The following is a 15,142-nucleotide window of genomic DNA, read 5'->3' as shown; positions in this document are numbered from 1 at the left end:
AAGTAGTGCTGGCCTAAATGAAACTGCCATTGCGACCTTTTTACTTGCACTTTGTACATTCGCACCCCTGCACCACTCATGGACAAGAAGTCCCTCGGCATTACATCCAGAATTATGGATTCCACCGAGTACCAAAGTAGAAGAGTAGAAGTTTAAAAAGTTTCAGTAAAAGTTTAAAGTTTCGTCGTGCAGGTGCCCTTTTTTAATATTGAGGAAAAACTGCCGCGGGTACCTGAAGCGCGACAACCCGAAGTATCGCCTGTTGGGTAACAACAGAGGGCGCAAAACGCACTGGTTCACCGATTGTATTTCTTGTTCTAGTTCGGTCGACCCCGCGTGTATGAAACCAATGATAACGTGTACGTTCACTGATGTGTGCTGGAAGTATAGGTTGCACACCCAGACGTCCTATACTCAGTACGTACAACTTTTACATCATGGGATCTAACTGATACTCGCTCAGAGAAATTGAAAAAATGGCGGCAACACAGCAAGCAACGAAGGCTCAAACTATCACTTTGTCTGGCTCCAGTGAAAAGGTGTCTGAGTTTTTTTGTAAGTTGTTGGATTTATTTGAAAGAAAAAACCTTCTTTGTCACACTATATTTTGAAAATGTTGATAAATTCACTAGGATAATCAGTTAAATCCAATATTCAATCACCTCCATCCATCCATGGACCATTTTATGTTGTTACTTTTAATTTTGTTTGACACACGTCGTCTCACTCAGTCATTGACGGATTGTCATTGTCACTGTCACAGTGTCAGTGTCAGTCACGCCTAGCAAGATTAGTGTGACTGTGTGAGTGAGTGAGAGAGTCACTTCATTGACAGTTTGTAACACGTGTGTGTGTCAGCTGAATTTATTGGCCCACTTTCTGTTAAGTCGTGCATGATTTAATGTGTAGACTGACTGTTAAACTGTAGGGCCAAGGGTTGGACTCGTATCGTACGTAGTAATTCGATTCGAGTAAATTGTTTCCAACGAAAAATGAACTTAATTAAAATGGAATGGTAACTTTTAGTTTTACTTCTTGAATCATAGAATAGAAACTATAAAAAGGCTCCCACGTGAGCCTTATTATACTTTTATAGTTTCTAGATAGGAGTAGGTAACTTTTAACTAAAAAAATCAGCAACCACAACAAGACCAAGACAAGAGACGCCAATCGCACAGAACTCCAATGATAAACACAAAGTTAATTAAACTTTGTTATGCAGTGACGTTTCATTTTTTGTTCTAGTTGTACGTTATCGCAACAAATTTTTTTCCAACTAAAAAAGTTGCACATCTCTAAATAAAAAAATAGAAACAAATGCATAATGCTTGACTTGATGCTGGAAACCTTATCAAATTCCAATTGAAGAATGCCTGTGTTCTACGCACAAAATGTTATTGACACTTAACTTGATAACAAAACAATTCAAATTACATATGTATTAAACTCTATATATTTTTTAATTTTTTTTGGAAGGGGGGGGGGGGTTTTGAGTGTGGAAGGGGGGTCTCTCTATCCACCTCCCCTTCCGAATTCCAGTTACACCACTGACAACAAACTGGTCCCACTGACCAGTAACTGAAACATTAAAGGAAATACCCATCACGGGGCAAAAATAATATTTCACTGTCTGTATTCCTCATTTTATTTCTCTCCATTTACAGTGTACGGAATCAATAGTTTGCTGTTTCAGAGAGGCATCTATCCACCAGAAACCTTCACAAGGAAACAGAAGTATGGCCTAACGCTTCTAGTTTCAACAGAGAAAGCATTACAGGACTATCTCGATAATGTATTAAGGCAACTCAATGGTAAATATGGGTTGCAAATTTGGACACGCACATGAGCCAGCAAACTGTTGAAATGACAAACTGTCTCATAGGTGCAATGCATCTATGCTTCAAGACATTTAGCAATTTCAACAGTTTGTTTTTAAAGCTTTGCCGGATAAAATGGATTCATAAATATTTGTGAAAGGCTAATGTACACATGCAGACCAGTTCAGTCTGGGGTGGAGGGGCGGGTCATCTTTAGTTGGCCTACTATTTGTTGTTTTTCAGGGAAGGACATCTTGTAATAACTGTTCAAAGATCCACATGAATGCATAACCCCACAATCCCAAAACAAATCTCCCAGATAATCACAGACTATGGTTTTAAATAATTTAAGACTTGTAACTGTACATGTTTTACAAAAAAAAACTCCATTTTCATATTGCATTGTTTACTTTGTTGTTTTGCAGACTGGCTGAATAAGAAGACTGTGCAGAAAGTAGTAGTTGTAATTGCCGAAGTAGACTCTGGCGAGGTAAAGGAAAGATGGCAGTTCGACATCCAGTGTGACAAAACTATGACAGATGAAAGGCAAGTCGTATTAAACAAAAGCCAACTGAGTAAATAAATTATGTTTCGACCCTAGCAATTTCTTTCTTAAAGCTTAAAATGAGAAAATTGATTTAGCTGTTGCAAACTGCTTACCAACCAAAAGGACTCATGGTATAAATGCCAAAATAGTAAATGGCCTGGTGTTTCGACCCTAGCAGAGGCTTTCTTTCCATTCCGAAGACCTTGTTTTTTTTTTTTTATTCAGCGTGCTTCGGCCAAAAATTCAAAAAGTTGTTTTGAATTATCCTGGGAAAAACCCTTCAGTTCAATTAGCAAGCCTTTTTCTTACCGGCTGGCCTTTTCAATCAGACCCAATGTTTTCACATGCAACACAAAACAGCACACAGAAAATCTTAGCTTTCAAGTTGTGGCAAAAAAACACCATTATTTAAATTTGATAATTTTTTATTTGCTGTGTTCAGTCAACCAAGAGAAAAGACAGACAAGGATATTAATGCAGGTATCCGAGCAGTGATGACTCAAATTACAGCAACAGTCACTTTTCTTCCTCTTCTAGCTAATCCATGTAAGTAAAAAAAAACGTTCATTCCTTAAAGACACTGGATACTATTGGTAATTGTCAAAGACCAGTCCTCTCACTTGGTGTATCTCAACATATGCACAAAATAACAAACCTGTGAACATTTGTTTGTTATTTTATGCATGTTGAGATACACCAAGTGAGAAGACTGATCTTTGACAATTACCATTAGTGTCCAGTGTCTTTAAGCTGCAACTATTCCAGAGAAATGGTCAAATTACATGACAGTAAAGATAGTTTGATATTGGACATTGGACAGTCACACGTAGGTTTGTACAGTGTCCAATATTGATGTACAAGGTAGACATTCACTGCACAAACCTATTTCAATGTCCAATGTCCAATATTGGTGTAAAATGTAGACATTCACTCTACAAATCTACGTAAATGTCCAACGTCTAAAATCAAGAATATTAATTTTGCTTTTTACCCATATACACCGATGTGTGTTAGCACTGTATACTCAGTACTTACCCGAGTTCTGTGAAAAAAATCACAGGCATACTAATCGGGTGGGATTTGAACCCACGACCGGTGGTCTAGTTAGTATGACACTGCTCTAGAATTGCAAAGGTCGTGGGTTCGAATCCCACCCGAGTAACATGCCTGTGATTTTTGTCACAGAACTTGGGCAAGTACTGAGTATACAGTGCCAACACACAACGCTGTATATGGGTTAAAACAAAAATTAATAGTCTAAAATCAAATTAACTATACCGCCATTCAATTGACAGGGTTTCTGCAGATCATTAGCAGTATTTAAAAGTCATAAATAGAACTATCAAAAGTTTAATATTCCCTCTATCAAATTCATGGTTAAAAATCCTTCCACTTAATTAACCTTTCACCTTTAACCTCTGACCAAAACTAGGTACATTCAACATCCTGATCTACACCGACAAAAATCTGTCCATGCCGGAACAGTGGGAGGAATCTGGACCATCACTCGTTGCCAACTCACAGGAAGTGAAGTTAAGATCGTTCACGACCTCCATTCACAAGGTAGAGGGTGCAGTGTCGTACAGGGTTGACGACATATAAAATGGACTTTAAGAGGGGAGCACCAAAACATTTGTTTCACAAAACTGTTCTTAGAGTCTTATTAAATACATGCAAGGCCTAATTTCATGGCACTGGTTCTCATGCAATGGGGGACTTTTGGGACGCTAGGTGGCAGCAGACTTAAGCCCAGTTTGTACTTCCTGCGAATGCGATACAAATTTTGGCGTCACAAATTCGCAGCAAATAATTTGTATCAGTTGCCCTGTGCTGAACTCCTGGGAAACACTCCCTGCGAAAACAGCCTTGTGGCATCGCATTCGCAAGAAGTATGAACTGGCAACTGGGCTTAAGATTGTTCTTAGAGTCTCATTAAATCCACATAGGGCCCAATTTCAAGTGAGAATACTGTTCTTTGACAATAAGGTGTCTAGTGCCTAAAAGGTGATTGGGGTCATTATAGAAAAAGTCAATGCCCTATTTAGTTCCAAGGTAAACAAATGTAAATACATGTACATATACTATTTTGTAGTATCTGGGCTCGGTGTCACAAATTTTTAAGGTTGGTCATAAGAGTTTGGGTGATCAGTAAAATATGATGTAACAATGTAGATCACCTTGGCAACAGTGTAAGATCAATCTCAAATTTGAGTGAAATCAAACCCAGGAGATTGTACTTCCAAATACGTAAAAAAGCCAAGTTAGTATTAATTATAGGGGCTGTGTCGTCATGATCAAAGCACGTCTGTGGCTGTTACATGAAATAGTGAATGCGACTCTTGGCCCGTATGCTCTCCATAGATTTGATGTGAAGGGAGGGCAATCGCCTGCAGTAAGTGGGTGAGAGCTATGTCACCCACAGGCCTACTTTGATCATGATGACACGAACACTTAGAGTATTAAAGGAACATGTTGCCTTGGATCGGTCGAGTTGGTCTTTGAAAAGTGTTTGTAAACGTTTGTTATAAAATACTTATGGTTAGAAAGATGTGTTAAAAGTAGTATAAAATGATCCACACACATTTGCCTCGAAATTGCATGGTTTTCCTTTTACTTTGCGAACTAACAGGGTCGCCATTTATGCGAGTCAAAAATTTGACTCCCATAAATGGCCGACTGTGTTTGTGTGGATCATTAGATTCTACTTTTAAAACATCTTTCTAATCATATGCATTTTATAACATACGGTTAAAAAAACGCTTTTCAAAGACCAACTCAACTGATCCAAGTCAACGTGAACTGTTCCTTAATTAAATCTGCGCAATGTCATATGCTGTTAATACCAATGTAAAACTAGTCAAGTGTCACACTACATAACTATGCACTGTACATGTACATGCTGGAAATTCTGTTCTTGGGGGGGGGGGGGGGGACTTCCATTGGAAAATCTTCAAGTCTATGGGAATTTGGGAAACTTTTTAAGGGCACCAAGGCCAGGGGCATTAGAGGTGTTGGTCTCTGTGTAATGCCATGCCTACATGTACATCTATATCAGCATCAAAGTGTTTTAATTTGCAGCTTATTATTCAACATAATGCCAGTCTTGCTTCCTGCTTTTTTTAGCTTGACTTTTTTCATCAGCATTTGTATATTCAAAATTTTGACAGTGTTTAAAGTTTCACCAACAGTGCCTATTAAACAAGGCACCGATTTGGGATTGCTTTTATATAACGGGCACGCACTCTTTCAGGCCTTTAGGGGCACCTCTACGTATGAGGAAAATGTAAATTTGTACAGGAACCTTGTACTGGGCACAGCACAGGGCACCACGATTACTGCTGTGGATGCCGTTTAAAGTTTCACCAACAGTGCCTATTAAACAAGGCACTGATTTGGGATTGCTTTTATATAAGGCACTACAGCAAAAGCACAGGGCACTATCCAACAAAAAAGCACAGGGCACCACAGCAAAAGCACGGGGCACTACAGCAAAAGCACAGGGCACCACGGTTATTGCTGTGGATGCCGTACTTCAAAGCCTACTACTTTATTTACTTTATGCTATTTTAAAGAATTTTTAAGACGTCAGGTTGAAGGTAGATTACATCACTTACATACATTGATTAAAGCATTTCCAAGTAAGGACAACATAAGTATTATTCCCAAGTAGCCAGGGAAATCGTTTACCAGGTGACATTTGGTTTTAAAGAAAAATGCAATTTTGTATCGCTAAGTGACGGTCAGTCGACCATCATTGCACACGCGAGTAATGAAAGTTTTTATAAAAGAAGATCCGTCAGACAGCTTGAAATCGTCACAAAGTTGCTCTCAATTTCTAAAGTAGTCACAGATGCACAATTGTACACAGGTTGATGTAATTTTCCTTAAAGCCATTGGACCCTTTCGGTTCAGAAAAAAAATAAAAGTTCACAGATTTACAAATAACTTACAGGGTTTACAGAAGGCATGGTGAAAGACTTCTCTTGAAATATTGTTCCATGAAATGCTTTACTTTTTGAGAAAACAGCAAAACAATATAAATTGTCGTTAACGAGAATTATGGATTTATTTTAAACACATGTCATGACACGGCGAAAAGCGCAAAAACAAGGGTGGGTTTTTCCGTTGTTTTCTCCCAACTCCGATGACCGATTGGGCCTAAATTTTCACAGGTTTGTTGTTTTATATCCAAGTTGTGATACATGCAGTGTGGGACTTGGACAACACTGTTTACCGAAAGGGTCCAATGGCTTTAACAATCAAAATACATTTACATGTAGTTGATGTAGTATGTAAGGTTCTATAGAAAGGCATTTATCTTTGGTTGTGAGAAGGAGACGTATTCTTGCAATGGTTGGAGAGTGTTGTTTGGATTCTATTCATGCATCAACATGTATTTATAACTAAATTTTGTAAAAAATGTGTTGTATCCTGGCCGAGTAGTCAAGGGCACCGAACTCAAAATCTTGTTTCTAGTCAGCAAATAGTGGGTTTCAGTCCTGGTCATGGCTATTGTGTCCTTGCACAAGATACTTCACATAAGTCAGGTGGGACAGTGTATGTCCCATGATGTTCTAGAATAGGTTTTGGTACTGCACGTAAAATAACCCAGAACACTTATGGCGGAAGAGCAGGTGTTGACACCCAGTGTGTCTGGTTCGAATAGCATTAGCGAGCACCCCTATTTGAATACAGGTTACTCAGGCTTGCAAGCTACAAACAGTGATTAAGTTCACATACAAGGCATCCTTGGTTTCATTACTTAAAACAATAATTTCACTTTTATTTGCATCGTTTCTTTATTTGAAAATGTTGTATACATTGTACATAGATCCTATTGCAGGTTGCAGCTAGCATTAAGCGATTGAAATAAATAAATAAAAATCGTTATTTGTTAAGTATGATTGTGATGTGCACATGTTTTACCATGGTTGTTTTGTTCATTTAGCTTGCTGACTTTTAGAAGTAGTTCTCATTTTGTCTTGGCCCATTCAGTCTTGGTTGTTGACCCAAAAAAATCTTATTTTTTCAAACCACTATTAGTTCTATACACACATTTATATGTGTGAAAGATACATGCAATGATGCCCACTAAAGCCTGGTTCATACTTCATGCGAATTGAATTTGACGTCACAACCCTCCTTTCGCAGCGATATTCGCAAGCGAGTCGAACAGAGTTGAACTGCTGTGAATTATTCGTTGCGAATTTGTGACGACAACATTCGCTTCGAATTCACAGGAAGTATGAACCGGGCTTTATCATGTATAAGGGAATGTCTGTGTAATTTCTCACAAGAAAAAAAACCCATGAATGTAAGTGTTTATCAAAATGATTAAAGGCCAATAGTTGATCAACCATGGAGCAAGGGGTAAAGTTGTGTAAAGGTTTACCCACCAATACCTCCATGATTTACCTCAACAAAGTCAAATTACCACAATCAGTGAATCACAAGGGACAATATATATTCTAAAGCAAGGGGAGCCGTTATAGTTTCTTGAAGTATAAAGCAAGGAGGAGGAAGGAAACATAAAGTAAGCAGCAGTGTGATGTTCAAGATGATAGTTCCAAAGGGCCACCACAATCGTCGTCCCTGCCGAGGAATCTAAACAACTCCCCGGTCAGAAAGACGCAACCATGGTGGCCCCAGGAGGCGGCCCTACCGAACCTCAAGCACCGGGTGACCGGTGACTGCGAGGCCGCTGCCGGTAGTTCCATTCCCGGAGCCGGTGGTTTGTCCCTGCAGTAGAAACTACAGAGGGTTACGAAGTAAGCGTTGTTCACAAGGAAGTTCTATTTCCATCCACGACAACACACCCTTCCAATCCGTCATTTTGGCATGAAAGCCGCAAAAACGGCGGAAAACTGGTGTGGACCGATGGCACTCCGAAATGCTGTCGATGACGCTTTACACATTGCACCACGTATTTATACACATTTTGTAATTACGTTCCACTAGCTGGTACACTGCCTTTGTGCATGTTTACAATGAGTTTTAGAGATCCATAGGACACCAGTGGAAACAAGTGCAGCGTTATAAATAGCACAAGACTAATATAGTGTATGACGTAATTGCTTTAGCGGAAATTAGGTAGACTCGTTACCGCAGCAACTACCAAGCAAGATCGTGTCTATTAGACTCGTTCAGTCTTTGTGCAGATTTTGGTTGTGCATAGAGCACACAGCACAATTATTAGTCTTTGTGCAAGACGTTTCTCGTTTCCTTTTCACGCACACCGCGGCCAATTCACCGACAGCGCGCGCACCGACTCACCTGACTTATAGTCCACTCAACTAAAGTCAGGTGAGTCGGCGCGCGCGCTGTCGGTGAATTGGCCGCGGTGTGCGTGAAAAGGAAACGAGAAACGTCTTGCACCAAGACTACACAATTATCAGCGTTTCAAATAGTATTGAATACGGCAGATAAAAGCCAGAATCAATTGGTGAAATACATGTACAACAGGAATACTCTAAGTCACGAACTCAACTAATCGACCTCTTACGTTTGTTTGCGTTATTTGCACTGTGCGGTTGAGCGACTCGGACTTGTCTACGAGTGGACCTCGCATCCAGATTTCGGAGTGTGGTGCAATTTCTGACAGCAAAAACGTCGCAATGTTGTGCAATACAACTTTGTACCATTCAAGCAAAACTGACTTACACAAACCCAAACCAAATCCATGAAGATAATTAAAAAAATCATTATCCAGGTCTTGAGCAGAGACTTGACAAAACATTATAGACATTATTAAATAGTATTACAGAGATGGTACCAGCTTACTCTATGGTACCAGCATGCAGTATCAAAGAAGCCATACTCATAACAAACAAATCCTCCCTGAATACAGCAACCGTCACAATATTGAACGTACATTTTATGCCCGCACAAAAGCTCACATTTTCCGAGTTTGCTGCATTTATCAAATTTAAAGCCATTGGACACTTTCGGCAAACAGTATTGTCCAAGGCCCACACTTCGTGTATCACAACTTATATATAAAATAACAAACCTGTGAAAATTTAGGCTCAATCGGTCATCGGAGTCGGGAGAAAAATAACGGGAAAACCCAGCCTTGTTTCCGCACGTTTCGCCGTGTCATAACATGTTTAAAATAAATCTGTAATTCTCGATATCGAGAATTGATATTGTTTTAATGTTTTCTCAAAAAGTAAAGCATTTCATGGAATAATATTTCAAAAGAAGTCTTTCACCATTACCTTCTGTAAACCCTGTAAATTATTTGTAAATCTGTGAACTTTTTTTTTCTTTCTCTGTACCAAAAGTAATGGCTTTAAGACACCCTGTTGGTGCATGGTTGTTACTCAACAGTTTATCACGCAGAAACCGCAAAACCACAAGCTAATTAATTTCTAAAATCACAAATGCTGGAGGAATACCGCAAACGCAGATTCAGATATCTTCACGGGCTGGTGATTTATAAAGCTGTACTCCATTTCCAATTTTCCCCGCAGTGGGGCATTCACAAGCCCCCTAAAAAGTTGTGAACATCTCACTCCATTTTGTCACTATCATGCGTCAGAATATTGTTTAAGTAATTTAGTTGCAAAGATAGAATGGCCTGATTTTTCAATAGACTATAGCAGAATCTATCTATCGAAAAAGACTCACTGTTCAGTGAAAAGGAAAAGAAAGAACAAATAAGTAATGTCTTATTTATTTATTCAATGGTTTATTAAAATTCTATTCAATTCGCTGCCAGTTACATAGTTAAAAATTTGGAGATGATAGCCACACAAAGTGCGGACACTGGTCTTTGACATTATTGTTGCCCGCGATGTAACCAATGAGATAACTACGTAGGCGACCTTCACAATATCTAGAAATTGAGAGCAATTCCTCTTCAAAAAAAATCTCCGACCCATGAATTCCAAAAAATAATTTCTTCCCAGAGTTTCAATCACCATCATTGCAAATAAACGCTTCAATCCATGACGATAAAACCAATGCAGCCAACAGACCAATGATGAAACCGCTGTAGCATCACCACTGATAACTAGAGCGTGGAGCAGACATATGGGACCATCTCTTGGTTTGGTTGATGGTTCACTAATCACGTAAACGACGGCAGTCCCAGAGCAACAGGTCCGTCAAAATGAGACGTATGAAGTTATTAAAACGTCACTGAAAATTACAATTTTAATTTACTGATGCAGTTCCATTTGGATGGTTCACAAGAGCACTCAACTATGACTATACTTATCTTAAATGCATCAGTAAACAAATAATAAACCATTGTCGGCTTAACCTTTTGATTGTAATTTAATCTGTCACAGTGATTTTTTTCTTAACTGACCCTTAAGATGTGTTTATTGAAAAACTGTTAAGTGAAAATACTAACGATGTCCAAAGCAGGCTATAGTCGAAACGTTGAGACCCATAAGAACCCAATCCGCAGCAGTGAGAATGACAAGTCCCTCGATCTACTTTTAAGCGAAAGTTTTTTTTCAGGCCGAAAATAGGCTCCCGAATGTCGGAATCCACTCCGCGGCAGTACACTAAAATGGCAAGACAAGCTCTCAAGAACCGTAACGCATCAAGCAAAGAACGATTCTAAAAAAGGCATATCTAATTGTCAATCCATCGCATTCTGTATCGGTCGTTGTCTGAAAACTACCCCCAGATAGTTTGACAAAGAAATCGCACCAATGCCGTTTTTTTTACAATTACATTTATTAATACATTATGTTTTTCCCCCTTTCAATGCTCCATTCAGAACAGGGGTCAGAGAGTTCTCAGCTGGCAACCTTCGAAAATCTATGCCCTGTGGGGATAGGGGAAGTATCCTCATTGTTAGGCAGCGAGGCATGTAGGATGAAACACAACCGGTCGGTGCCAAAAAGAGAAATGTCATTAAAAGTCCATCGGCTGGAGGGGGCGAACTGTACCCCCCCCCCCACCCCCACCGGCACACCCCTGGTGGTCGCTGTATGTTCCTTGTGATATCTTGAGCACAACACACATTAAACATTGAAAACATTTCGCATTATGTAAACCAAAAACGTGAGCTTATTATGCAACAGTGCTTTCTATACTTTAGTCATTTCCATGACAACGATGTATAATAAATGTGAATTCAATACTAATTTCTGTAGCCGATGGTAATCGTAGTCATGGTAAAACTTTCCCGAGTCCCCAACCCCAGTGTTTGTAATGGGCACATGTCTGCCTCAATGTTTAACACATTTTGGTTAAAACCAATTATGGGCCCAAATAGAGCTGCTAAAAAAACAGCTGAGTCCTTTTGCTTAATACCGGAATACGGTTACCACTCAGCCAAAGTACAATTTGGGACTGGTATGTCTGGCCTATTTTACTTCAACGCAAGTACGATAACACTTATTTTTAGTAGTTACCATTAGTGTCCAGTGCCTCTCAAGAAAAAAAGTTGTCCGGGTTTAGTTTTCGATATACAAAGACCTCCAGGGGCCGATTTCACAACCGAGATTCATCTATTAAGATGGGTTGTCAGTATGTGGTTACTATTGTGTGAAATCACACTTTGCTTAGCAATTAAGGGTGATTTGCAGTGTAAGATCAATCTTAGCTCTTTGTGAAATCAGGTTGAAATCGAGCAGGAAAAAGGCAAGGACACCCGGAGAGGTTGAACTAGAATGACCGATGAGATATGGCAGGCTTAAAAGCGCCGTAGTATTGAGATCACAAACTAATAGCCCACTCATCAGCTTCTGATTTAATTCTCATTTCCAAATGCAAATTGCAGCGTAATGGAATCAATTTGCCAGTAGAATGAACAGCAAAGAAAAAATGAAATGCAATATCGGGCAATTAATTATATTATAGAGTCGTTTATTTTGTTGCGGTTCCCGTCGGCCCGGGACAAGACGGTGACGATGAGGCCTGATGTGTACGGGCTTATACTGGTCAATGTCACGGTATGGTAAGCAAGCGACGAGGCGGTCATCGCCCCGAGCGACTCAGTCGAGGTTCGCCCGCTACCACGTCCAAACGTTGCCCCCCCCCCCACAAAAAAAACCCGTCTGTGTTCATCCGACCGACCGTCATTTGCGTTACAACTGAAAGTTCAAAAATTGTCATTAAAAATATTTGGAAAGTGTTGGAACAGCCTATAGGAAGAAGCTTTATATTGAACCGAACATAAAAGTTACCCAGTCAGTTTCCCTTACTGAAGCAATATACCAATCATAGTGTTATACATGTACACTCCTAACTTGTGATTCTGACATGTTAATTGTCATGAACAGGTGTTAATTATAGAATAATTTTTTTAAATTAATTACATTAAAAAACATTCAAAAACAACATTTGAAAGTTATGTGTTTGATTTATACTTTAACATCATAGACTTTATTCCCACGTACAATATCCATCTAGAAAAAAAAGGCATGCCGAACCTACCTTGGACAGGCAACACAATTTTTGAGGCCTAAAACCGAAAGAAAAAAAAAATCATTGCTCGCCTTCTATCGCGCTAATTGTAATAGCACAATCCTTCAAAAAATTGAAGGAAAAAAAACCTCACCGTGGTGGACCAAGAGTCCTCATCCTGCATGTTTGTATCTTTATCATGAGCTCGAGGACCAATTAAGGCTTGGCGAGAACACACGAGATTGCACTCAGTCAAAATCGCCTTGTGATTCAGACAGAGAGAAATTAATCCTGTCAGAAAAGCTGACTATCATTGAGATTACCAATCAACCATGAACAATTTCCAGGAGACTATAAAAGGAGTAAAGAAAAAGCTCACCCCGCAGTGGTGTGAGTGGTCCATGTACCTAGCGTCACCAAACATCACAAGTTGTGCTTCTATGTTGAGCTTTCATGGAAAAAAAAAAAAAAAAAGGCGTCACTTGCGACCCGGTCGTTGGTTTCCAAGGGAATTCTCTGCCTACACACCCAGGTGAACTTTCATGTGGTAAACAGTCATGCTGGAACCCCCCCCCCCCCCCCCCCGGATAAGGGCTGTCCTGGTGTGGCGGTTTCAGTTATCCGCCGTGTTCAGTTTTCCGGGTGACGTAGTCGGACATATCAACATGTTGTTCGAACGGTTTTAGCTTTCCGGCGTGTTCAGTTTTCCGGGTGACCTGTCAGATACCGCCGCGAGTACCCTGGCGAGTACTGTAGTTCTCTCAGCAGTGACCCCAAATTGTTTATATTACGATTCTTTTCTGTGTAGTCACATAATCTCTTGCCCCATCTTTACATGTATTCATGGGTACAACTTTAGGCAGGTCACACACTCTGCTTGCATAAAAAAAAAATCATACGATCCACGCGTTTGCCGCTAGTTGTACTCGACTCGTGGATGCCGCCATGACAGCTACCGGAGGGTAACGGATGACTCAATACGGCACTAAACATGGACTACTTTCGCTTGCTGTGCGCAGGCATCGCATGACGTAATGCTACCGTATTTGGTCATTCGGAAAACTGAACACAGCGGAAAGTTGAAACCGCCACACCGGTACCAAAAGTATGATCTAGACAAATCATGTTGGTTCCAAACCTCCTTACAAATCTCAATAATAATATACAAACAATTTTTGGCTCGGAGCTAATAGACACGTGGCCGGGGTTTTGATCTTAAGATTGCAATTGAGCCGTGCAGCGGAGCAAGGAAGAAACACGGGAGGATTCGACAACCCCGGCCGTGAGAAAGTTCGCGGCCAAGGAAAGTGGTACTATCACTGGGACAAAGACTCCGCGGACACGGGGAGGACCGGCCGCAACACCCTCGATGGCCACGGTGGATCGTTTAGTCTTGGTTCAAGACTCTCCTGGATTTGTCACAACAGGGCGCGCTATCACCCCCATCCCAACGCGCTATCAACCACGAACCGCTATCACCCGAGAACCGCTATCGACTCTCCTGGATTTGTCACAACAGGGCGCGCTATCACCCCCAACGCGCTATCAACCACGAACCGCTATGTTGGGGGTGATAGCGCGCTTTCTTGTTACAAATCCAGGAGAGTCCTGAACCAAGACTATGGATCGTTGAGCTCTCAGACCCTCGGCAGGTTTGATCCCATACTACCATATGATATTAAATCTGATTAATGGCAGTCAGAGATGACTGCACTAAATACCAACGACACGGTTGGTTTTGATAGGTTGCATGTGCCGTACGTGATGAATACAAAGTGGAAAAGAATACGCATTTTTTTTCTTTTCTTCTTTTAAGAATACATGGGTTCAATGGATTTGTGACGTGTATGTTGTTTTAAACAAGCCTAGGGGCCATCGCGAGTCAAGTCGTTTGATTTTTCGAACCGTAGGATCGTGACCTCCCGAATTACCCCCCAAAGGCTACACCACAAAGTTTTGTCATTCAATATTCATAAAAAACTAACCGCGATTGGGATGGGGGGGGGGGGGGGGGGGGGGTTATCTCACTAGGCCAAACATTATTTCAAAGGCTACGGAGTGATACATTTTGATACCTTTTTGTAAACGTTCACTTATTTCTTTAAGCGAAATGCTCACAAAAATAATTCAAAGATTTCGATTTTTCAAAATATTCTGAACCCTACGATTGACATCATGAGACCTTTTTATGTCGCTACACTCTTATTATGGATAGAGAACCTGCCAAAGGTGGACAAGTCATTTCCCCAAAAATCTGGTCGGGTAAAAACAAAACTCATGTGTTAAAAGTTTGCTAGCTAGCGGGCAACCTCGGTAGTCTAGTTGGTAAGACGCTGCTCAAGAACTGCAAGGGTCGTGGGTTCGAATCCCACCCGAGTAACATGCACGTGGTACTTTATTCACAGGACTT

The 15,142-nt window shown here is 40.4% G+C and overlaps 1 protein-coding gene across 1 annotated transcript; it reads left to right on the top strand.

Moving 5' to 3' along the window:
- Positions 1–437: 437 nt before the first annotated feature.
- LOC117303851 (mitotic spindle assembly checkpoint protein MAD2A-like) lies at positions 438–4,889 on the top strand. The gene is given in 5 exon segments (XM_033788242.1): positions 438–555; positions 1,665–1,811; positions 2,243–2,363; positions 2,807–2,910; positions 3,797–4,889. Coding segments are annotated over 5 exon segments (660 nt in total). The 3' UTR covers positions 3,967–4,889.
- Positions 4,890–15,142: the final 10,253 nt, after the last annotated feature.

This window comes from Asterias rubens, chromosome 20, assembly GCF_902459465.1.
Source record: "Asterias rubens chromosome 20, eAstRub1.3, whole genome shotgun sequence".
Taxonomy (NCBI): Eukaryota; Metazoa; Echinodermata; class Asteroidea; order Forcipulatida; family Asteriidae; genus Asterias; species Asterias rubens.
Note: the sequence above shows the minus strand (reverse complement) of the source record. Positions and strands in the feature narration are given on the sequence as shown.